Genomic DNA, 25530 nt, shown 5'->3' on the forward strand with positions numbered 1-25530 from the left:
ACAGCCAGGGAAGCCCAGCATTCCCAGAAGAGGCACAAAACTCCCCAGATGTGGGGTCCCAGCAGGGCTGCCCAGTGTGTGCTGAGACTTTGGTGTCAAACCACCCACACGGTCTCTGCTGCCAGACCCTGCCTGGTGCCACTGCAGTCCTCTGCTGGGGACACCACGGCTGGCCAGGAGAGGTCCCCCAGGGAATGTGGACCCTCTGCTGGGATGTCTGTTCCCAGGGTTCCTGCCCAGTATTTTGGGCCCCCAATGCCTGTGGAGAGCCACAGCCTGGGCCCTCCATGGTCCCCCTTGGCTGACAACTGGTCCCACCATCTGGGTGCCCCTCACACCCTGGCCTGGTACTGGAGGGCACTGGGGGTCTGCAGCCATGTGGGGCTCACTGTGGCCAACTTCTTTCACCAGCTGGGCCCCTTCTTTCACCAGCTGGGGCTGGGACCACCCTGGGCTGGACCCAGGAAGGTTCATGGGGCAGCTGCCCTGTGTCCTGTGGGTGCAAGGGGCTGGGACTGGGCCGTGCAGTGGGGAATAGTGGGACATGGACAGACAGGAGGGCAAGGACAGCATGGAGGACACAGGGGAACCTGGGGGGACAGGGCCAAAGGGGGACATGATGGGACATGGGAGAAACAGAGGGCAAAGTGGAGGGGATGGAAAGGTACAGGGAGTGTGGGAACACTGAGAACAGAGCCATGAGGACAGAGGCACAATGGCATGGGAACATGGGGGACAGTGGCATGAGGCCACGGGGGCCAGTGGCACAGGAGACATGGGGGCCAGGGGCATGGAGACACAAGGAATAGTGGTACAAGGACACAAGGGCCAGTAACAGGGGAATGTGGGGCACAGGGGCATGAGGTGACATGAGACATGGGTGACAGAGACATGGAGACAGTGACAGGAGGACATGAGGACATGGGAGACAGGGGCACAAGGACATGAGGGAACAGAGGCACAAGGACACAAGGGGACAGTGACACAAGAACATGGGTGCCCAAGGAAAAGGGGTACAAGGATGCAGGTGAAAGTGGCAGGGGACAGGGGCACGAGGACATGGGGCACAGTGGCACGAGGACACAGGCACAGAGACACCAGGACCAGGAGCACAAGGACACAGGACACAGGCACAAGGACAAAAGGACGTGGGGTACAGGGACACAGGGACATGGGCACAGGGACAGCACATGGGCACAGGGACACAAGGACAAGGGGCACAGGGACACAGGACACGGACACAGGGACACAAGGCATGGGCACAGAGATACAGGGACACAGGCACAGGGACACAAGGACATGGGGCACAGGGACACAAGGACACAGGACACGGGCACAGGGACACAGGACACAGGACACAGGACACGGGCACAGGGACACAGGACACAGGACACGGACACAGGACACAGGACACAGGACACAGACACAGGACACAGGCACAGGGACACAGGACAAAGGACACAGGACACAGGGCACAGGCACAGGGACACAGGGACACAGGGACACAGGGACACAGGGACACAGGACACAGGACACGGGCACAGGACACAGGACACAGGACACACGGACACAGGACACGGACACACGGACACACCGGTGGCAGTGGTGGGGACGCGTCCGGGAGCCGAGCGCCCCCTGGCGGCTGCGGCGGCGCTCCGGGCTCCTCCCCGTGCGCGTTCTCGCGGCGCCCCCGCGTGTCCTGCATGTCCCGTGTGTTCCTTGTGTTCCGTGTGTTCCTTGTGTCCCGTGTGTTCCTTGTGTCCCGTGTGTTCTTTGTGTCCCGTGTGTTCCTTGTGTCCCGTGTGTCCCACGTGTCCTGCGTGTCCCGTGGCACGGCTGGCGTGGAGCCCCAGTACCCCAGTACCCCTGTGGGGATCGGGGGGTCCGCGATTGGGCCCCTTCACCCACAGAGAGCCTCTTCCAGCACAGGCTTCACCTCTGAAGCCTCACAGGGAGATTCTCAGGACCCCTGCACCCACGGGTGCTGCAGCCAACTCTGGGGCTGGGGGCTGGAGCCCTGCACTGGCAGTGGTTCCCTCCAGAAATCATGAAAAACTGCAGCCCCCCCCACTCTGCTCCCAGATAACGGTCTGTGCTCTTCACCCATAATTCAAGAGGAGATGGGAACATGCCTGGAGCTCCAGCACATTAATTATGAACCACCCCACTCACCCAGCTCTGCCCCAGCAGCGCCAGCAACTGCAGCTATTCCTGCCAGCACAAAATGAGCTCCGTGCAAAGATCCCTGTGCCCTGCACAAGGGCACTGCAGGTGCTGTGTTCCCAGTGACAACCCCATCCCTCCAGCAGCCAGCCCCAACCCTGGGGAGAGTGACAGGGCAGTGTCTGCAGCACAGGGACTGCACGGACCCTGAGCCAGGGCCAGGGTCAGGATTTGGCCCTGGGGATTTATTGCCCAGGAGGGAGGGGGGGTCTCATGCCCAGCCTGCAACACCATGCAGGGGATGGTATCCCTGAGTGCCACCCGGGCACAGTCCCCCAGCTCCCTCCCCACTGACCCCACAGCCCCGTGCCAAGCACCTGCCCCGGCAACACCAAACAGAGCCAAAGATGCAGCAACTGGCGAGGACCTTGGCTTTATTCCAGCCCCTACAGTCTTGCCCTCCCAGCAGCTCCCACCACCTGGCTACAGGGTGGCTCCAGGCTTGCAGGGATCCACCTCTGCAGAGATCCAGATTCACAAAATCCTCACCCAGCCAAGGTCTCGACATGCTTTTTGTTGTTTTTTTCTCATTTTCCATGAACCAGATACATCACCTCCTCATTTCCACTGCAGCAGGGTGATGCTCATATGGAGACTGGTGACAGGCTGGACCAGACCCTATGGGGCTGGTGAGAAGAGGCTGAGCAGGGCCAGGAGGAGCAGAGATGAGAGGAGCTCGTGGTGGCCCCCATGCAGGGACCCACCACTGGCCGTGGCCCCCCGGGAGGCAAAGACCTTCCGGCTGTGGAGGGGCTGTGGCGGGCGGAAGTTGTTGATCATTTTTAGGAGCCTGGATCCGTCAGGTGGGAAGTGGAGGGTGCTGACAAACGCCTGCAGCTGCACAAGGGGAGAGGCAGGGTGGGCAGCTGCTTCACCAGGCACCCCAAACCCCTGCCCACTGTCAGCCTGCCCCTCATACTGCCCCACTGCTGATGGCACAGAACCCATGGCATGTCCCTGCACCTGTGGGCGTCCTCCCATCACCCCCCACTGCTCTCCTAAAGCCAGACTTGAAGGTCCTTACAAGGATCAGGTCTTGAGTTTTAAAGGGTCTAATTGTGTTTTGGTGCCAGCACCAAACACTTAAATAGTGGCTGGCCCATGACTCTCTCAAGGCCAGACACCTATTAAGATTCTTGGGCAGTAGAGGAGAACTTCATCCATTCATCCATCCATCCGTCCATCCATCCATCCATCTATTCACCCACCTCCTCGGAGCCTCTACTGAGCTTCAGTGGATTCACTCCCATTCCTCTTTCTGAATACCAAGGCTGGGCAGGAGAGCACTATGAATGGGATTTCTTCCCACTGGCAGGTGGCCACGTCTCCACTACTTAACCCTCATAAAAGCAATTAATTTCCGAGTTGCCAGGAGCATTATTATAGAGGTGACTTTGTCTATGCTCTTGCTCAAGGGTCAGTAAGGGCAAGGAGAGGGGCCCACCCAGGGGGCCCAGCCTTTCGGGTGCTGGAGCGTGGGGCTGTGCACGCCAGTACCTGCTCCCTGCCGATCTCCACTGGCTCCTCGAAGACAGTCCAGACAACAACCTCGCTGCAGTCGGGGGTGGTGAGGGAGCCCTGGTAGCGGTAGTACCCGGAGAGCCGGCCGGCCCGCGGCAGCAGTGTGCTCAGGCGGAAGGTGGAGGCCAAATCCACGGAGTCCCCTGTGGGGCAAGACATGGGCACTCAGCCTGTCCTGTGCCAGGGATGTGCTGGGGACAGTGGGGCCACCTCCATCAGTTTCCCTTCAGCCAGGTCCCCCCCACAGCTTTCTGGGCTGCAACCCTTCCCTCCCACACCAGGGTCTCTCCTTTCTGCCCTCCCACACCAGGGTCTCTCCTTTCTGCCCTCCCACACCAGGGTCTCTCCTTTCTGCCCTGCCCCTATGAGGAGGTGACTCACCAGCATGGGAGACGTTTCTCAGCCCCACCACGATGGTGTTGTAGTTGGTGTTAGGGGTTTCAGAGACCTGCAGATGGGGAGAAGCATCATCTAAGGCAGGCAGGGCAGAGCTGCATCATCCTGTCCTGCTGAGCACCTGCAGGCAGAGCCTGCTCCACCCCACATTGTTGCAGAGCAGCAGGAAAGGGTTCCCAGCCCACACCTTCTTGCACAAAGTTGGTGGGGGGCCCTGGCACCTTTCACCATTGAGGTTCCCCAGCACCTCCTGGCCTTGACCCAGCCTTCCTGCCCCTTCTTGCTCCCACAGGGCACCTGTACAATGCTCCCCTGGCTGCACCATCAACACCCTGTTTCTGGGGGGTCCCTCTTGCCGGCAGCACGAGCCCCCACAGACCCACCTGGTAGAAGAAGCCGAGGACAGCCAGCCCATTGGGATGTCCCTTGGCCTCTGCCAGTGTCCGGTACTTGACATTCATGTGGACGATGTGCAGCTGAGGAAAGCACAGAGGAGCCAATCGTGGACAACTGCCCCTGGCCAACAGCCTAGCAGCAGGGCCCTCTCCTATCGATCCTTCTGACCAGCCTGGGGTGACCAGACACTGAGTCAACTACTCCCCGAAAAACCCTCCTGGTCCCACTGGCACAACTGTGGGATGGCTGCTTGGAGGATCAAAGCACCCCAATGAAGTGATCATCCTTTGAAGGGTGTGCAAAACGGGGCCAGCAGTCCCAGGGTGCTCACCAGCCACAAAACAAATTCTGCTTTCCTCTGGCAGATAATGAATATTTTAGAGGTGCAGAGCCTCTTTCACCCAGAAGGATCCCAATGTGCTTGGCACAGCACACTCCCACATGCTCTCGCTTGCATTCACTAACTCAGTGTGTGGTCCTGGCAGGGCACAGAGCCCCCCAAACACTGCTGAGTGCCTTGGATGAGGCAGCTCAGCCCACACATGGTAAAGAAACACCTTGAGTCTCACGTCAACTGCTTTTTCACCTCCCAGGTGCCTCTGCAGGAGCACAGCTGAACCCATCGGTGCAGCGTCACAGAGTCCCATCACCTGCTGCATGGCAGCCTTGGGATGCCCCGGCACCACCCCTTCCCAGAACACCATGGATATGGGCTACCCAGAGTGTGATGGGGGCTTTTTCTCACCTACCTCCATAGGGAGCTGGTGCCCATCAAGGGTGTGCTCAGAGCCATTCCCAGCTGGACTGCCCCAGTGGAAATGGAGCTGGAGTGCGCGGTACCTGCCGGGGAGGCCCCCACCACTGATGGTGATGTGCTCAGAGGCCGACTCACTCGACAGGCTCAGCATCACTGCAAGGGCAGCAGGACAGGGTGAAAAGGTGGTTTAGGATGGGGAACACCTGGCACACCTGGGCTCTTCCTCCACACAAATCCACGGGGCAGTAGCCGCAAGAGGAGGGCAGGAGCACCCAGGAGCGGCAGCAGAGCCAAGCCCAGGATGGGATGGTGACCAGGGAGCCAGGACAGGGGAAGGTGCCCAGCTTCAGCACGCACCTGTGTGCCCATTGTTTGTCAGCTTCCACTTGCCGGGGGGAGCCTGGTCGTAGCCCTCAAAGAGGATGTCCCCGAGGCCACTGTCCCGCTGCAGCCGACGCCTGTCGATGTTCACAGGGGACTGCTTGTTGCCATCACATGAGGCTTTCAGCTCCTTCCAGTGGCTGGGCCCTGCAGGGGAGGAGCAGGGGCACCACAGGCAGCCACAGAGCCACTGCCACCCCGGGGGGGACACAAGGCCACGGGTGGCTGTGTCCCCAGCCAGCCCTGCTGTCCCTGCCAGCCCAGTCGTTCTCGCTCGCATCCCGTGGGAGCTGCCCTCCTGCCCAGCAGAGCTTCCTCCTTATTGATGAGCAGGGGCTTATTGCAGCCTCATCCATAATTCAGCAGGATTTCCTCGAGGGGCCGGGGGTTATATTTAGCTGAGCAGCAGTGTCCCTCCCTCCACTGGTGCTGGTGAAGGGCAAGCTTTTCTCCCAAACTTCTTCTGCCCGTCCCTGGGTTTCAGCACATCTTAGCCTACCCATGCTGGTTCTGTCCAGCTGTGACAGGTGACAGTGCATCCTGGCCACACAACTCATCCTGCGGTGAATCCTACACAGAGTCCTGTGTGACCACACGATGTCCATCAGCAGCTCCTGGGGTGAGGGGTCATGATGGCAGGAGCTGTGTGAGGACATGGCAGCACTGGCAGCCAGCTGGACCCACTGCAAACCCACAGTGCTGCCTGGGGGGCTGTGAGCTGACATCCCCACAGCTGCCACCATGGCCAGACCACACACTTCATATATGTAGCTTGTCCCCATCACCCCGGCATCAGCTCTTCTTTCAACACTTGTTGCGTCCACAACTGGGGGATTGAGCCAACTACCCTCCTGGTCACTGCTCCAGTGTGGCTGCCGTGACACCTCACTCCTTCACCTGGTGCAGCCCAGGCTGCAGAAGGCACTGGGCACTGCCAGTACCTGGGCTCAGTCCCAGCCAGGTAACAGGAGCTCCCTCAGTGTCACCAGCCCTGTCCACTCAGGGCACCTTCAGTCCTGAGGGAGCTCAGTGCATCCCTCTGCAGACACTGCTGGCTCTGCTCTGGCACACATTACAGCTGGGCAGCCTTTGGCTACAGCCAGGGTTTGGGGAACTGTTCCCCCAGCAGTGCCCCATGGTTCAGCTCTAACGTTTACCTTCCTCTTCAGCAGACAAAACCACAGACACTTGTAGACTGAATCCACCTCCTGCCCTCCTGGGCTCAGCCCTGTCCCTTTATGTTCTCCTCTCATTACTCTAGGCAACTTTTTGCCTGGAAGCCCTGGGAGCCACAGCCTGGCTGTGCCAGTAGTGTCCCACTAGCTTTTTGACATGGTGTTACTGAGTGGCCCCACAAATTACCTGGTGTGTTCATTAAGGGACCATTCCACATGGGCACACAGCTGGCTGAGGGCACACAGCCGGTTCCACGCTGCCCGAGCCGCTTCCCACCGGCCCCTCTCCCCTGCCAAAACCTGCCCTCGCCACCCTGACAACATTAAACTGGGAAAGACCAATCCTTGGTCCAACAGGGATGAGCGGAGCTCAGCAATCCATACTCACGAGCCACGGGGCATGTAAACCCAAGAGCTATAAAACAGTTGGGCCGTAACAGCTGATTAAATGCTTGATGATCTTTAATTAACCTCTTACAAGCTATTTGCATGTTTTGAGACAAAGTGCCCCCAGGCATACTTCTCTCCCCAGCCAGACAGGCAGGCCTGCTGCCTCCCCAAAGGGAGCTGTCCCTTCTCCAGTCAGGCCCCTGAGCCTTCCAAGACCCTTGCTGCCTGTGCTGCACTGGGGTTTCCAATGGCATATTTTAAATCCAGGATTTAATTTGTTTCAGGTGAAAGGGGGAAAGCTGGTGCTGCCACAGGAGCACCCAGATCTAGTTGGGGTGAGGGGTGGGGCCAAGTCACTCTGAGGGGCTTGAGTGTTTGTCAAGTCTCTACACCAGCATACTCCAGAGCGAAGCTCCTCTAACCATTCCCACTTTAGAGTGACATGGGGGCATTTGCCCTTTTCCATGCCATGCTTCCCATTGCGACCTCGCTGATGCTGCCCAGGGTGCCCTTGGCCAGGCACTGTGGGGTCCAAGCTCCACACAGCCCCGACAGCCCCCCTCCCACACCTGGCACCACTTACCACACTGGGGGTCCTGCGAGTCGTAACACCACTGCCCTGCAGGAGAAAGGAGAGCTCAGGGCAGGTGATGGAGACAGGCACCCCTTCCCAAACCTACACAGGGCTGTGCCCAGGCCCCAGCAGTAAGGACATCCCTCATTGCAGCCTGGGGTCCCACCGACACTTGTGTTCATCCCAGTTATTTTTGGCTGGTGTTTTCGCACCCTCCCTGCCTCCCCCAGCCGCTCCACAGGGAAACCTCCCTCAGAATCACTGCTCCAAGACAGCCAAGCCTTGCTGCTTGCTGTGCTCCTTCCCCAGCTACTGTAGAGCCATCCCCCCCTACCCATCCTAGCAAGGCAGCCCCTCACCCCACAGCAGATGCCTTGCAGCCCTGCTGCAGCCGTGGGTGAGTGGGAGCCGAGGGGGCTGTGACAGCCCTTCCTGGTGCTCCCCATGGCTCCCGCAGGTGGGCTGGCAGCAGCAGTTGCTGGTGGCTGCATCAGGCAGGCAGTGGGCAGGCCTGTGCCCACACTGTGGGGGTGACAGCTTGTCCCATCACTCAGGACCACCTCAGCCAGAGCTGCTGAACTCCCACTGGCTGCCCGCTCTCAGGAGGGCTGCGGGCACCACCCATGTGGTGACAAGTGCTGGCACAGCAGACACAGGGATACCAAGGGGATGCCAAGAAAGCTGGAGCCCTGTTCCTGCTCTGCTGCCTGCACATCTGCCCAGGACCATCAGCTCTGCAATGGGAGCTGGGGACTGCACCCCTTCCCTCCTCAGCTCCCCATCCTGCTCCTCACAACCAGGAGCAACCTGGTGCTGTCCAGGGCCAGCCTACACAAACAATCCCCGCTGATGGCTGAGGGGCCATGCCAGCAGGCCGGCTGCAGGGGAGCCGAGCCATGCTCTTGTGCCAGCCACTGCCACTCAGACCAGCAGGACAAAGGCAGCCCTGCCTGCCTTCACCTGTGCTGCTCATGGCCCCAGCCTGTGGCACTGCATTCGAATTCTCACTACACTGATACAAGAGACACCAGCCTCAGAGGAGAACTGGGAGCAGGACAGTGCAGGATTCAGACAGTCCATCCCCAGGGCAGGGATCTTGGGGTCCAGGGGAAAGCTGAACTCCTGGAAAATCCTCAGACCTGCATGCACCAGCCCTCGAGCATCCTCTGGCAGGAGCCAAGGTAGCACTGGCCAGCCCCAGATGCAGGTGAGCACCCAGCGCCTCGGCCCGGGACTGGCAGCCCCCGTTCGCTCGCAGCTTTCATCCACAGTGCAGGTCTGCGGGGCGGATGGGCTGAGCCCAAGCCCCAGTGCCCCAAGGGGACTCTGGCCTGGCCAGCACAGAGCCCCGGGCAGGCTGAGACCTCCTGAGCCCAGCGGTGCCCAGGGACATTCAGCAGCGGGGAGGGGGGCAGTGGGAGCGCAGGAGAGGGGTCCTGGGCCAGACTAGGTCCCCCAGTCCCTGCCTCCAACCTCCCCAGCCCGCATCATCCCACAGCGCGTGGGAAGGGAATGGAATAAGCGGTGCCCCTGCGGGCCCCCAGCCCCACGCTCCCGTTCTCTCCCGCCGCGGGACCCCCGTCCCGCTGCCCCGGGGCGCAGCTCACCTCCCGCAGCCGCTCGCACGACGAGGGGCAGAGTCAGGAAAGTTATGCTGAGCCCGGTGGGGTCCATGGCGGCGGGAGGCAGCGGGGGGACCCCCGCACTGCCCCGTCCCGTCCCTCCGCAGTGCGCCCGGCGGGGCTGGTGCTGGGCTGGGGCGGGCGGCAGCGCTGGCAGCGCCCGCAGCCCGGGAGATGCTCGGCTCCAGCCTGGGCTCTGCTCTTACATATTCATCACCCGGGCTGAGTTTTTAACTCCTCGGCTGCTAGGAGGGAGCGGGGAGAGCCCGGCCCCCAGCCAGCCCCCCGCGCCCGCCAGGTCACTGCCTCCGGTGACAGGGACAGGGACAGGCGGGGAGCGGGGGCTGGCGGATCCCACGGGTGCAGCGCTGCCCGCCCCGCTCCCTGCCGAGGGGGTGCCCCCCGGTACCATCCCGCTCTGCATCCCCAAAGCTGGTGTTCAGCGGCATTCCCTCTGCACCCCATCCTACCCCCGCAGTGTGTGGAACTACAGATGAGATTCAGGGGGCTGCCAGTAGACAGAAGGGGCTGAGAGCACTAGCTCTGCCCCATACCCTGCCCACTTCTTGCAGACACATGCTGTGGGACATACTCTCGCCCCCAGCCAGCAGCAAGTCTTGCATCTCCCATTCCTGAGCGTGGTGGCTCCCACCTGCTGAGGGGCAGGTGGTGCCATGGGGACTCATAGACCAAACCCAGCTGAGCCCTGAAAACAGAGGCCCTTGCCTGGGCAAAGCCCAGTGAGCACAGTCCAGTGAGCACCTCCTCAGTGCCCAGGCGGCCTCCACAGCCCCACTACAGGGGACCCTCATCCCCTGGGCTCACCAAGGAGCCACACTCTGGTGGGGCAGGATTCGGCCCTTTCCTCTCAGTGGGCATAAGGCTGCAGTGACTCAGGCTCTCACAGCCACAGCTGGCCAGGGCAGAGGGGCAGCACTGGGGCACAAGCCTTACGCACCCAGCGCAGGCGTCCTGTGCTGGTGGAGGCAGCTCTTCAGCTCCTCATCATGGAGTGAGCACACGCCGTTCCCATTGCACCTGTCCAGGAAGGTCCCACAGGAGCCAGGATCTCACCAAAGGAGCTGTGGTCTCTCAGTAGGCAGGTAGGAAGGGAGTGAGAACACAGGAGCATGGTGTTGTCACATTCTCCTAAAATATCCCTACCATCCTCAGGCAGCAGTGGAAAGGAGGCCACAGGACCCAGGCTGCAGCGCCCCTCGCCGGCACTTGGCCCTGGCCAGGAGCTCTGTCGAGCCAGTGCCAGGATGAACAAACCCGGCAGCAGCGCGAGGGCAGCAGGAAGCAGCCTCCTGCTGCCGGCTTGGCCGGGAATGGGCTCCGGCTCAGCAGAACTGCCTGGCTGCCATGTGCTACAAGGGGTTCATCCTCAGCAGGGGTTCTTTGGGGCACCCCTGTGACCCCAAGGCAGCGCCAGCCCCAGGCAGGTACCTGGGCAGCACCAAGCTGCATCTGGACCCCAGCAGAGGAGGGCAGCAGCACAGGTGTCCCCCGAGCTGCTCTGGATCTGCGCCACGGCTGACACTTGGCCCCCGCTCCAGGGATGAGGTATTCTGCACCAGGTCTGCAGCCTGCTGCCCATTACTGCCAGGAAAGAGAGGAGCTGCTCTGGCACCTGTGAGACCAAAACCTCCATTGGAGACATGAGCCTGCCAAGTAGCACCTCTTCCACCCACCCACAGCAGGACAGCCTGTATTGCCAGGCAGTGAAGGAGAAGCCCAAGACCCTTAGGGTCAGGAGCTGATGAGACCCCCCACCCCATAGCTGTTGCTCCCCAGAACACTTTTTTAGGATTTCAGGCTTCTCTGGCGGTGATTTCTAGCAAGGAGGGCAGGAGCAGAGTGGGGCTCAGCACAGCCCCGACAAGAGGCAGGAGTGGAGCGAGGAAGCAGAGGGGTCTGCAAGGCATGTGGAAAGACAGTGGCAGCACTGAGGTGCTGTGCCACACCCTGCTCCCGCCCATCCCCACTGCCCCGCTCCCCAGGGTGCACCGCTGGCTGCCGGCACCCGTGCCAGGCAGGAGCAGCCTCCAGTTTCTATAGGAACCAGATCAAACCTTGAAATTGCTGGCCTTGCTGATGTGTTGGTGGTCGTGCTGAGCTCACGGCTGATCCTGCAGCTCTGTGCTGTCCTCACAGGGAGACACCACGTCCATCAGGCTGCCACCACGGAGCCAGGCGAGGTCCCTGCAGCCACGCGTAGTCACAGCACCAAGGGCAAGAGCCAGGACAGGGGAAAAAATATCACTGAAATACAAAAATAGTTCCTTAAGCTGCAGCCATCGATCAGTTGTGGGCACGGTGCCACTGTGCTGGGAACCCCCACCACGTGCACCGTCAGCAAGCCCTGTGCCAGCACCCAGTGGAGGTGCCAAGAACAGCTCCTGGAGGTAAATCCTACACATCCGCCTGGGAGCCTGGCCGGGGACCTGGGCTGACAGGGACAGTGACAAGACAAAGACTTGAGCCGCCAGAGTGTGGTTCACATCACCCACAGATGGATGCGCGAAAGGTTATGGGCATCCAGAGAGGCAAATAGGTAACATTCATGGGCAATAAATACTCCAGCCACCCCTGATTTGCCATAAGGATCTTTGATCCCCATAACAAGCTGCTGCTAGCCCAGGCAGCAAGCCGGGAGCAGGGCAGGGAGCGCAGCAGCAGCAGGCACAAAGGAGGCACTGTGGGCAGCAGATGCGCGCTGGCCACACGCCGCTGCACAGCCCCTTCATTCATCCCACGCTCCCACCGCCGCCGGGGTCAGCGACATCTCCCGCCCCACGGCCTGGCACCCCCGGGGGCACTGCCAGCACACGGTCCCTCGTGTGTCTGACAGGCTCCTCAGGCCCTGGCACTCTCCCAGGGGCTGAGGGCCCCGGACACGCCGTGCTGAACACAGCTGCTAAGAGTTTACAGCAGGAGGCTGCCCAGCAATGCTCTACCACAGCAGCCGAGGGTCAACACTGACAGGGCAGCCCTCCACACGTGTCCCTGGGGAGCGGTGGGGAGCCCCGAGAGCCGTGGCCATGCTCCAGGCAATCCAGGCTGCTCCCCGTGGGAGCTGTCCTGTCCCCAGGCAACGAGGGGCAAGAGGGAAGGGCAAGTGGTACCTGCACAGGATCTTCCAGCAAAGGCAGAGCCCCACGGGGTCCCTGCCAGACTGAGTCCCTTCCAAGCGCCCGTGACATCAGGCAGCTGCTGTGGAGGGATGTTTGTCTGCCCCAAACCAGCAGCGAAGGAAGGGCTGCATCGCATCGCCTTCAGCTGACCCAGCATCCCGCGGGGATGGAGCTCTGGAGTTGTGCTGGTTCAAGTCCAGCAGCGACGGCGGCGGCTGCGGTGGCAGCTGCCCTCTGCAGGCACAGGAAAGGGGGAGCGGAGCCCTGCCTGGCCCCCGCAGCGACGATGACACTGCCCCTGGATGGCTTTCAGCAATGAACGCATCCTGCGGCCCCGAGCAGGGCACGGGACGGCCCCGCAGCGCTGCGGGGACTTGTTCCACAGCGCTCACAGCAATCACTGCGTGCCCAGCGGCTCGTGGAGAACAGGGAGTTGGGGGTCCAGACCACCCCCTCCATCCAGCACAACCTCCTGCCCCGGCACTCAGCACCTTCCCCCGGGCCTGGGGAGGGCAGCAGGAATATACTGCACTTCACCTTCTTGGGTATAACCCCAAGACTTTCCTAAAATTACACTAATACAGGTAAATCCCACTGGAATTCGCATAACAGGGACTTTGGCAGCCTCCCTGCTCCAAGTTAAACGCATCTATTGATCTTCTGCAAGATCACAGCTCAGAAGTGTGATTTAACAAAGCCTTCCTTCGCAATGCTGGGGAACCACATTGACGCAGAAATTAGGAGATATTGGAACAGGACATTTCTCTTACAGAACACAATTTATTTGGCATTTGGATGAAATGTTTCTCACAGCATCTTGGAAAAAAAAAAAAAAGATAGATTAGTGCCAACCCCAAAGAAGTTAAAACAAAAAACCAGTGTCACAGGGACTCAATTATTATAGTATCAAATTTAAATTCTACATGGTATTTCACAGAATATCAAAATCTTTTATACACTGCCACAGTTAAGTCCAGTCACAAACCAACTACACAGGAGAAGCCTGCAAGTGCAGCGCTGGCTAAAACAATTTTCCAGAGGAAGGTAAAAAGCAGTGTCTCATTCTCTCACAGCCTCCCAGGCACCCTCAGCCCAACAGGCAGGGTGTGGCACAAGCACGGCCACCTCTGCTGGCATCGACTCCGACCCACCCAGCACTCAAGGTGCACATACCGGAAAATTAAAGCTATGTGGTACCGTAGCAGGCAGGTAATGCTGACTGTTGTTACGAGAAGTGCATCTTTATCACTGAAAGCATCTATTCCAAAGAAACACTTATTTGGGACTGGGGAACGTCGGAAGCAAACGTATGGACTTCGATTCACCTCCTACGCTCAACCACTGTAATTTTAGGGTTCAGCTCCCAATTTGAAAGGGAAATTTAAAAGAAATTTCTTTGCATGTTTGTTAGCTAGGGAGAAGAAAGACATTTCAGCAACTGAAAAAAAAAGATGCGCGTTAGGGATTGTATGAGGCAACATTAAAACATCAGTGCTTTGTCGTTGAGAAGTCACATCCGAAAGATAAAAACATGCTCAAAAATAGTTTCAAGTTTGTTTAATATGAGATGGGAAAAGAATGGTAATAATTATTGGTCACAAAAAACCCACTTTCTTCCCAAGTGAAACTTGGGAGACGCCTGAACAGGTCATCACAACATCCATGGAGTCAAAGCACCGCCCGACTGCAAGATTCAGCTTTTGGAAAAAAATGTCCACCTACTTCATTCTTCTTCCAGATCAGCGTCCTGCTGTGCATGGATAAAGGAACAGTCTGAGGCTCAAACTAAACAGGACTGAACATTACACAGACAAATTTTTTCGCATATTGGAATGACAGTGTTGATCTAGCACAGAACATGACCCTCTGCCCCTCTAACGCTTTAACCATACAACTCACCTAGTACAGAATCAGGGGCTGCTGTGACACTGTGTACAGAGGCATCACTGACAAACCAGAGTATCTGGGGCTGTTCTTAAGGAACAGCAGAGACCTCATATGGCACCACAGTACATCAAAAGGAGGGGGGAATCTGAGAAGCAGCTTTGTCTGAGGCCACAACGGGAGGTGTGAGCCCTGCTTGGAGCCGAGTGCTGGCATTTCACAACTGCGGTCAAGGACATCCCGAGATAAACACACTCCTGGCTCACACACTCTGCTGGGAAACATGTGGCAATGCCATCTCCCTGCTGCGTCTGGAAGGATGTTTAGGATGCATCAGCAGTTAGGAAAAACATCCAGAGATATGAACAGTGGCGGGAGAAAAAAAAAAAAATCAATGCACAAAGTAACTCCAAAGATCTCATCAATCTAATGGCAATCAAAACAGAAAGGTTTTCCTCGGGCAAGCATCAACCCTCTGTAACTGGTGCTCAGGACAAACTGCCTCCCAGTCACCTTGCCAAGGGCAAGGAAGGATTGCTGAGGAGTCCACTGCTGTCATGGAAACTTAACTCTTCCCCAGTTGGTCCAGAAGTCTGAGTAGTTGGGACGTTTTCCGCTACAAAGGCTCTTACTCCAAGAGAAAGTACTCAAAGTGAAAAAGCTACATTAAAAAGGGAAAAAAATGACAATTTTATTGCCAAATTAGAAGCTCACTGAGAGGTAAACGAGCTGTACTTAGTGAGCTGCTCCATTCAAGGCAGAATTTCCCTTGTTTACAGTTAAGATGAAGAAGGATAGGGGAAAATAGAGAAAATAGCAGCCTACTGCCAATATACAAGTGGGAAAGGCTCAGAAGCAATGGGGAAAATATCACAATGAGGCTTCTACAAAGAAGCCTCCATTTGGAATAGCTACAACCAGGAGCCACCATGAAGTTGCCAGTTGTAACAGAGCTTATTTGCAAATAAAACTCACCACAGAACCAAAAGTAAAATAAAAAAATGTTGAACAGATCCCTGCAGTGTTAGGAGAAGTGTGAGGTAAGGTATCTGTTCACCTCAGCCACAAAACAGCTTCAGAGACCAAGCCAAAAGGCCTTTTGTTATTGCGCTAGGTTACTACAAAGAACAAATATTCCACCTGGCTTCAAAAGAAATTGGAAATTTTCTAGTTTGCACTGCTAACAAAATATTTCTCAGGAACAGATTGTAGTAGCATAGACTTTGCATCCTACTTAAGTGTACTCTATCCCAACCTGTCCTACAACAGAGTGTAGCCAGCTTGAGAGAAGTATTAACCCTAGAGCCTAGTTTCTATCTCAGTGCTCAGCTTCACCTAGTGGGATGCAGCACAAAGGTTACTGTCTACAGTATGTATAGATATATATATATATGTCACCACCCAGAAACACACACGCACACACACGCATTCGTACCTATAAAACTAAAGGAAAATCAGTACATACAATGTATAAAACGTATGAGTGTGCTCAAAAACGCACAAAACCCGCTTTATTTTCATACTTCAGAAATGCTCGGTAATTTGTACGTATGGTTCTGACCACTGCCATCCATCCACTTCATTGGACCAGGGCTTGGAACGCGGAGGAGGAGGAGACGGTAAGAGATCCCGCGGGGTGGAGCAGCGCTCCTCTCGTTTGGTACCAGTGCTGCTGCAGCCAGTCAGACCGGAGAGCGGGACACGGGCGTGGAGCGGCTCCAGGCGGGGAGGCTTCCCAACAGTGCTTCCTCCCACTCGTGTGCCAGCAGCACACCCAGAGCTGTGATTCACGCTCTCCGACGGAGTCGAGGTTGTTAGCAAGTGTCTGAATGTCAAGACACCAGACACGATCTCAGTAATGAAACCCACGGTTTTCTGTGCAAAAGGAGTTGAATTGTCAAGACCAATCCCCAAGTACAGTATAAGCCTACAGGCAAGAGAGGGAATAGAAAGTAGCAGCATATTCCACGGGGAAAGAGTCAGCTGCACTGGGAAACTGCAACAGTGGGTTAGGATTTGTCATACAAGTATGACTTCTCATCATTACTAGAAAAATAGATCACATACACACCCCCATGCAGTGTTTTGTTCCTGTCCCTCTAGGCTTGTACCCTTCATAAGGTAACAGGAGACCATTTACAGGGGGCATTCTTTACAAAACCCTTAAAATTCATCTCATCTGCTGACTGTTACAGTAAGTCAAGGAGAAGCAGAGGCAAGGGGAGGATGGGAGAAAAAAGTAAATTATTTGTACGCTGAAATCCAAACAAATTTAAAGTCACCTGTCAAGATTATTTCGCACTCATTATCAAAACCAACAGCGCTTGACTTTGGGTTTCGTGAGGGAGTGAATGAATCTTTGTCATCTGTAAATTAACTTAGTTTAAAGAGTTCAATACAAGGGGGAAATTTAAGATGACATATCAGACTGAAGCAAACTGTTTTATTGATTTAAGTACACTAACCTCATTATAAACCCTTGTGGGACCTGGATAAATGGTTTGGGGGGCACGGGGGAAATCTCTAGAACAGGGCTGGCAATTTATGGGACTCAGATAAGGAACAAGTGTCCAATTAGAATTAAACATCATGTATAGTACATGTTGATCACTGTTTTTAAGTGGTATTTGTAGAACTGCAAAGAAGTGAAATGGAGGGGAGGGAACACACATGCTAAATATAGCATGCAATAAGAAAAGCAAGAACAATGATCTTTTATCCAGGCCAGTCTTGTGCAACTGTTCACTGTAAAGGAGTTAACCTAGAAAGAAAAATACCTCGATCTTCCTTATGGGATTGTAACAAACAGGGGCTTCAAACAGTGAACTCAGGCTGCATCAAAGTTAATTGCTCCCCATCTCTTCCCTAAAGTACTATCTAACACACATGGTTCTACCAAAGGGACATCACACAGAATCAGTTTCCTTCATGGGCCAGAAGTTTACCCAACCATGAGATTTTGCAGGTACCAGCAACAAATAATTGTAATTGCAAATCCCAGTTTTGTCAGTACCCACTCGTCACGTATTGTGTAGACCATTCACCCTGCATCCCTATGGTGTTCAGAAACAGCAATGCAGGTGAAAACCCACATGTGTTTTACACAGTGCAACCCTTGGTGCCCTGTGTTTTGTTGCTCAGGGCCCCCACTCTGCAAAACAGGTCCCCAGCCCCTTCCCCTGCAGTTCCGTCCTCTCCGCTTGAACAGTGACTGCCCCCACCCTCCTTTTCCATTGTCTGTTCCCTGGATCCTGTGGTATCCAGCCAAATCCAAGTAGCTTTTTTCTGATGTAGATTTTGATTCCTCTCAGGTTAAGAAAAAAAACAAAACAACAAAAACCCAAAAATCAAACTACCCATACTTTTTACCTCCTTAGAAGTCAAAGGAATTCTCTGCTCTCTTTTCCATAGCCAATGGAAAAAAAAAAGAGCAGTTATACAAGTCCATATTTACAGGACAAGTTGATTAGTGAGTGAATAACGACAGCCAAAAAAACGAGAGGTACGATCCTAAACTAGAACATAAAAGCAGTGTCTGAAAAACAAAGTGGAGATTCCTTCTGAAGTTCGAACCACGGATTAGTGTTTGTCTGTGCAAACAGTTGCTAAAACTCTCTCTGACCAGTGATGGGCGTTTCGCTCCTCTATACAATGGTGTTGAGGGAACAGTGGCTGTGATGGCTGCCCGTAAGAGTTTCTGCCGGTGTGTTCTCATTTAGTGGGGTGTCAGGAGGGACAAGAAAGGTGCTGCTGTCAGCAGAGTCTTCCAGCTCCACTGGAGAAGGACCAACTGAGGGAGGAAGCGACCCCTCTGTAAGCTGTGGGGATACATCACAGTTTCCTAGTGATGGAGGACTGGTTTGCACAGTCTGAGAGAGAACTCCATCTGTAAAGGACAGAAAACAAGCAGAATCAGAACGTGAAGTACAACATTTCACACTCCCAAATAGATTTACGATCTGTATTTCTGGAAGCTCTGAGTTTTTCCTGGTTTTGCGCTAATGCACAACAAGATGAGACTGCAAAAGAGGAAAATGGTGTAGCGAAAATAAAACTTCGACATATAAATAAGATGCTTGCACTAATCAGGCTCACTTATCTTGTGAAATACGATGCTATAAAATCCCAAATTGGAATGATTTCTACAGTATGTGAATATCACAGCTGCAAAACTGAAGAGTACTGGGTGAATCATTAGAAAGTGGTATTTTTGGTCAATTTTTGGGGGGGCGTGGGTGGGGGAAGCAGAGAGGAGAGAAGACACTGGATATATTTTCTTCAAAATCTCTTGTACTTGACATTTGTTCTAGTTCTTAATACTAATCTCTATAGACCCATCTTCAAAAGGCCACAAATTGTAACAACACAGTGGAAAAAAGAAAGCTAACCAGGTTACCCATCCAAGGTAAGGCTTGAAAATGGGTAAGGTCTAAGAGGTAAACTGCTTGCAGATTGGATTCCACTTCTAATTTAGGTGATCCAAAGAACCTTTGTGAAAGGTTAATGATACATTTTAACAAAAGACTTTTCCATCACAAAAATTAGAGATTTTATTTAAAGTGTATTTTCCCATCACAATTGCTGAAACACATGATCATAGCTTAAAAAATAAAAATCTATCCTCTAGCCAAAATTAAGAAGTGGAAGGAAAGAAAAAATGATTGCCTGCATACCTGGAGTGGAACAAAGGATGCTGTCTGGATTGACAGAAGCCTCATAAGGAGGAGGTGGGTCATCTGGGTGTTGAATATCTGGATACTTGTAAGCAGTGTAGGGTGGAGGTGGGTCGTGGAAATGAAATGCTCCACCTTCCCCATCGTCTGAAAGATGCAGTGGAGTAAGGCCAGTTCCAAAACCATCGGGACCATAATCGAAGCCAGGCATCCTGCGGCCCAAGTTAAAATGGTGCACTATTTCAAGAGAAGAAAAAGGAGTCAGTGACTTTATCTCGTGCTTTCTTCTTCAGTTTAAGTCAGATCTCAACACCTTTTTCCACTCTTCACACCCAAGGAACTCATGTCTCCCGAAGACCTAAAAAAGTCTACATAACCCATACAAGTCAACTTGCTGCAGTTAACAACCATACCCAGGCCCACCTGCTCCCAGTCTGTTTGTCCTGCATTACATCTAAATTTGACTCTAACCTCTTCAAACTATGGACACCACTCACACAGAAGATATTTCAGACTTGGACCGCATACAAATGAAAAAAAATATCTTTCCATTATCCACTAAAAAAGTTCAATTTTGGAGACCCTACCAAGACACGCACCCAGGCACAGTCAAGCAAGACCAGGACATTTCTCACCTCTATGTACATCAACCTGTCAATAATGAGCACGAGGCACAAGGTTGGTACTCACAGTTTGCTCCAATCAAGGACTCTATGCGCTCTCTCCGCCTCTGGCGCAGCCGGTGGACCATGAAAAGCAGCAGAGAGAGGATGAGGAAGGAGGAGATGCAGCTCACGATCAGACGCATTCCCCCGGCCATGGAGTCAAACAAGCTGTTGCCATCTGTTACATAAAACATATGAAAGCAGCCTGTTATTTTTGTTCAAGACTCATCTTCCTTGATGATCTTCTGTCAGTAGCGGAGAGATAAATGCAGAGTGGGGATTCATTAGCCTGGTTTAACACTTTTCTGTATTTCAAATATATAAGAAAATCATGAATCATCATGTGATTTATCTTTTTACTGCAAGAAGATCTAAAAGTTTCTAAGAATATCCTCCTCAGCAAAAGGGACAGAATGGTGAAGGTTTCAGGTCTCTGAAAATGGGAAAAAGAAGAGGTTAATGGCATTTTGCACATCCATTTGTTTCCCTGGCATGGTTGATGGAAGTTACACTGAAGAGGAAAGCAAGACTGAAAGCTTTGGGAAAGGCCTGAGAACTGGCATATTGGCACACTACATGACTTCCGGACTCGTTAACTTTTACATTTCCAACAACAAAATCTCTAAACATTGTCATTATCACCAAGATGTGCCCACCTAAATTCCATGTGCCATTGGTACATTCACATCCACCACTAAGGGATAGAAACTAAAAATACCTTCAAAAAGTGAATCAATGTGATAATCATCTTTCAGAAACTGAAGAGATGAGGGTGAACGAGAATTAAACCTTTTCCTGGAGTCATACTGAAAGCAAGTGGAAAAACAAGAAACAGACCCAGCAGCTTAGAACTTGGAGAGCTCTATCCCACTGCTAAGCAGATTCACACTTGGAAGGATGTTGTCAGCAAATTACCACTGTTCTCCCAGTACCAGGCATGAGAGGAATTAATTTTTCACAGTTCAACTAATTACACTTGGTTATGCTTAAGCAGCACATGCACACACAGACACTGTACACAAAGAAGAATGACCTAAAGGTGACCGTGCTGCGTTCTTTGCACCAACTTATCATTAAAGGTTTCTGAATGAGAAATGCACCCAGGTTTGCTGTGGGTAAGAAACAGATGAGGTGGCTGCACAACCTGGTCACCTCCTGCTGCAGGACACAAGCACTGCAGGTATGACCCCTCTTCCCAACCAATGCACTGCCACCCCACTTCCCAGAGGAACCAGCCAGATCTGCGCCACCTCTCCTTGCCTGCACCCACTCCAGCTGCAAGAGCTCCCTCCATACTTCTCCTTTCACTAAGAGCAAGTAAGTTTTATCAAGATTTCTTAAAAAAGAATGCTAAAAGCCTCACAGCAGTTCTAAGTGCTGGTGTGCTAGTAACAGAAAAATCCACCTAATGTACCACAGATACAGTACAAGGCTACCAGGCTGCTATTTATTATGTCATACATTCCTGGCAACAAGAAATTAATTTAATAGTCCACTACAGACAGAATTTGAACATTGCACCCTCTCAAATCTGGCTGTGCAGTACAAAAGTGTGCTGTCAAACCTTTCAGCAACTATGGCTGTCAGAGCTTCAGCCGAGGCAGTCACACACCTACCAACCAAGACACCCTCCTGAACACCAGACCTGCCCTTGTTCCTCCTCCATCTTATGGCAATGCCAGCTTCGTGATCCTCATAAATTATTTAAGGCTCTTAATAGCACTAAAGTGACTTCAGTAAGAAGTCACTTTACACTCATAGGTGTAGAGGCCCAGAGAAGCTGGCTTTGGTCACAGGATGGACTGCAGTGGTGCATCCCCCACTCCCAGGCCACACTGTGATCTGAGAAATGCTCATTAGGCCTCAGCCTTGAAGAACTGCACTTAGACTAAGCCACTCTTGAGCTTATCAGAAACACTGTCTGCTCCCAGGAACTAACAGGTGTCTAATGAACACCTCTTTTTAAGAACAGCCTCAGAAACTTGTTTTTCTTACCAGAACAACCCAAATGGAATAATATTTTTGTTACTGAACCTTCAAAGACAGTTTCCAACTCAGACTGTGGTCAGGATGGAAAATTACTGACTAAAGCCCACTCTCTAAAGACCCTATAAACAGCAGCCCAAGATGAAATCCTTTTGAGCTCTTGATTCCCAGATGATAAGGGGCTAATGTGTATGTCTCAAACACTGATAACTGGATGGCTGTGGAGCCAACCAAGGACTGTTAGTAATAACAGACAGGAATTGCTGGTAATAACCAAGGACTATTGGTATTAACATGCTGTGAGAAAGAACAAGATTTGGCTGGAGAAGGGGGGAAGGTGGAAATAGGGCAGCACTTCTCTGAGAGGAAGAGCCACAACACAGCACAGTGCTGGATTGATGCTGAAACCAGTAGCAACATCCCCTTAGCTGTATCAATGCTGGAACCAGGACTGCTGATCTTTCTCTCTCTCTCTTTCCTTTCTTTAGTTTCTATTTTTTTCTTTTTCCTCTCTCTTTTCCTTTCTTTCTTTAATTCATCTCTCCCTCTTTAATTCCTCTCTTGCCTTTCACCCTACCCCTTTATCCAAACCCCCCTGCTGGGTGTTTATATAGTAGGACAGGGACTAACACACCAATTTCCCTGCCAAGTGTGTAATTTACTAATAAAACTTTCTGATTGTTTGTGGACCCTCTGACTTCTGTCATTCCTTTGGACCAAAGACCACTACAAATCTTAGGTGCTTCCTTCCCCTCAGAGGTGGGTTGTCACATTTAGGCAAGCCTGACTTCTATATTTCTTTAGACCTGACTTCTATATGTCTTTAGACCAGCTACAACTGCAATTCTTGGACCTTCTGGGGTGTTGTGGGCCTCCGTCACACTGCTCCTAACGTTCAACAACAACAAAAAGACAAAGACCCACCTTGTACAAAACAAGATCTATATCATCACAGAGATTTCCAACCCAAAAAAATACAAATAGATTATTTCAGAAAAGCTGTTTCTACACTCAGTACAGTATTAGTACTCTCTAACTGCACCAATTTAGTCACTAGACTAGGTTCTGCACACCAGTTCTTTCCAAGTATTTTACCTCTTCTATTACCTTTTCACAAATAGGAGTTGTAGGTCTGTCTAAACAAGAGCCACAAAAGAAAAGTTATTTTCTACCACATCCATGGAGCAGCAATAGACAGACTACCTCAGTTCCAGCACTAGTATATGAAAGATATTCCTCTGCTATTTATCTTCCACTAAATGAGGAGAAGCATCTTTCAGGAGAGTATAGCTGCGATTGCTTGGCTTACTCCTACCACTGAAAAACCCCCCTACTACCAAGTCCTTGAGTAATATTCGTTATCCACTTGTAATCATTGCTCACCCACTCACACTGTGAGAGCTGATTACCTGCCAACCCAACAGCAGGATTTATTTCCCCCAGTCTCTCCTTGGGTGATTAATTTACTTACTGTTGAACAGTAAACTGTTTTCTTTCCTTTGCAACAGAGCTCAGGGGAGATATATGAAAGAAATGGACAGAGGTAAATACACTCTGATTAAAGAAAGTAATTCATTAATTTTCGTCACCTGGAATAGTCATTTATAAACATCCAGAAGGAAAACTGAAATGTTTCCTTTAAAAATTTCAGTGTTTATCACTAGCTGAAGTAACTTCATTATGAAGGAAGTTGGAGGACTGCTTGATAATTCCTCTCTCAAAAACAAAGTTACTAAAAAAACCACCAGAACACTTCAAGCAAGAGTATAATGAAACAGTCTCATTTAGCATCAGTACAGAAGGAAGAGCTTAAGGATGAGAAAGGATGTGGTAAAATACACTCTTCAAATCAGTATTCATCAATAGTTAAGACCCACAGGAATAAGTAAGGATTAAAGAACACGGCACAAGGTTATCCCAGGTCATCTTATCCTGTGTGCTGGATGATGCTTTGCTGACACTGTTCCTGAAGATAAAAAAAGTGAAGCCTAAGTCTTAGCTCAGCTGATAAGAGTGGGAGGAAGACTCCTGCTTTTCCCCCCACTCTTTCACCGACCGACCTGCAACACAAGCTATGAACATCTGCTGAGCTTAACCCTCAGAACAAACGTAAATGACACAAGGAGGAGCCAGTGGCCTTTAATGATTAACTGCTCCTAGTTAAGACCAATAAGAAAGACTGCAAATGTGGAAGTCAATAAGCAAATCTGGAATTTGTAACAGATTGAAACAGAAGCCCCTGATGGGAACAGCTGACCTTGTGTTTTCCACAGGAATTCAGAACAATAGTTTCTTAGCGCACTCAGATAAGATTAGATTCTTTTAAAATACCAAAATATAACGGTATCACAGAATGGTTGAAGTTGAAAGGAACATCCTGAGATCACCTAGTCCAACCCCTGCTCAAGCAGCATCAGCTAGAGCAGGTTGCCCAGGACAGAGTTCAGTCAGGCACTGAATAGCCCACAGATGGAGATTCCACAAGCAATCTGTTCCAGTATTTGACCACCCCCACAGCAAATTCCATGTAAGCCATGTTTCTTTTTTCAAGTCTCTTTACAGAAAAATAAGCCCCCAAAATCCACACCACTAAATGGTGACTGACAAACAATTCAAAGTAAACTGAAGACTTAACAGATCCAAAACAAGAAGCTGCACTGATATGCCAAATCCAATAAGCAGAGTTGTATGTCCTGATGATTGTTGAAACTTACACAGTTTAAAAACTCTGCTTCCCCCATGATCCCTGCAAGCAAACTTCCACTCACATAAATGCTCACAATCAGAAAAAGATGCTTTATTAGTGCTCAAGAGAAAAGTACTTCCTTTTCACAACAACTAAACATGACAAAGGAATTGTGCAAGATGCTGTACTAATAACCCACAGTACTATCAATCTCCATACTGAAAATAAGCTCCTGTTTCTCCTTTCTAAGGAGCATCAAGGATAACAAATTTTTACCAGCCACAGCCTGAAGTGTTTCCCTTCCTATGATTTGAGATCTTCCCCCACAGGGCAGCTGTACCCAACCATATCAAGGCACTGCAAGGATGCATCATTTCAAACAAAGTTATACCCAAACATAACCAAGTGGAGCACTCAACTATTTTTTTCTTGACAACACTGCAGCAGTCAACTCTTACCTGGGTCTAGACAGGTGAACTTGCAGCACTCCTTCGGGTCCTTGCGGTACTGCTGACACCCCTGGGGCCGCTCACACAGAGCGGCCACGCACATCTCAGGCTCACCGTTGTGACACGTGCAGCTCAAACAGGGATCGTTCCCTTTTGGGGTGAAATAGTATCCTTCATCCACAATGTTGTCTTTGATATCAACGCAAGTCTGGCCTACAACAGAAAGGCACATCGGCATCGATGGAATCCAGTTTATTCTGCTGCATTAAGTGACTTGTAAGCATAAGCAGACCACCAGTTAAAATCCATGCCTTCACCTCACAGCAGCTTTGAAAAGGGATCTCCAAGGAGCGGGGAAGATAATGGATAGTCTGGAGGCACACAGGGATGATTTACTGCTCAAAATTGACAAGCTGAGTTTCAGGTATTTAATGGAACTGACACACTTTCAGGCATCCTCTCCAAGACAAAGGAAAGTAAGTGGTCTGAGAAGTTTAACCTTCACTGCCAAAGCCTTCTGCAGCTCCCTTCCTCTCTCCTGGTACTTAGGAAAAGATGGATCTTCTCTGGACCAAACCTGAAGGACACTTAAAACAGGCCAGGCCTAAAGAAGGA

The 25530-nt window shown here is 52.3% G+C and overlaps 2 protein-coding genes across 6 annotated transcripts in view; both read right to left on the reverse strand.

Annotated features, from left to right (window-relative positions):
* Nucleotides 1-2580: 2580 nt before the first annotated feature.
* On the reverse strand, nt 2581-11662 carry LOC135424005 (carbonic anhydrase 15-like). Of its 3 annotated transcripts, XM_064674777.1 has the most exons (9): nt 11511-11662; nt 10885-11068; nt 7823-7858; nt 5651-5821; nt 5286-5446; nt 4524-4616; nt 4126-4192; nt 3721-3887; nt 2581-3060 (listed from the first exon to the last, which is right to left on the reverse strand). In XM_064674777.1, exons 2-9 carry the CDS (start codon nt 11033-11035, stop codon nt 2842-2844), a joined length of 1065 nt encoding a protein of 354 aa, XP_064530847.1. In that variant the 5' UTR covers nt 11036-11068; nt 11511-11662; the 3' UTR covers nt 2581-2841. The 3 variants fall into 3 exon arrangements, with proteins under 3 accessions (XP_064530847.1, XP_064530849.1, XP_064530848.1); XM_064674779.1 differs by lacking the exons at nt 10885-11068; nt 11511-11662 and adding an exon at nt 9421-9635; XM_064674778.1 differs by lacking the exons at nt 7823-7858; nt 10885-11068; nt 11511-11662 and adding an exon at nt 6174-6193.
* A 1670-nt stretch (nt 11663-13332) lies between these two features.
* DGCR2 (DiGeorge syndrome critical region gene 2) overlaps nt 13333-25530 on the reverse strand; it is a 47553-nt gene continuing 35355 nt past the window's right edge. For all 3 annotated transcript variants that reach the window (XM_064674759.1, XM_064674758.1, XM_064674757.1), the window contains 4 exons: nt 24925-25128; nt 19820-19972; nt 19130-19366; nt 13333-18342 (listed from right to left, as the gene is read on the reverse strand). In XM_064674759.1, the coding sequence (XP_064530829.1) occupies nt 18101-18342; nt 19130-19366; nt 19820-19972; nt 24925-25128 (836 nt within the window). In that variant the 3' untranslated portion in view covers nt 13333-18100. The remainder of the gene's footprint in view (nt 18343-19129; nt 19367-19819; nt 19973-24924; nt 25129-25530) is intronic.

Source organism: Pseudopipra pipra, chromosome 18 (assembly GCF_036250125.1).
Source record: "Pseudopipra pipra isolate bDixPip1 chromosome 18, bDixPip1.hap1, whole genome shotgun sequence".
In the NCBI taxonomy this organism is placed as follows: domain Eukaryota; kingdom Metazoa; phylum Chordata; class Aves; order Passeriformes; family Pipridae; genus Pseudopipra; species Pseudopipra pipra.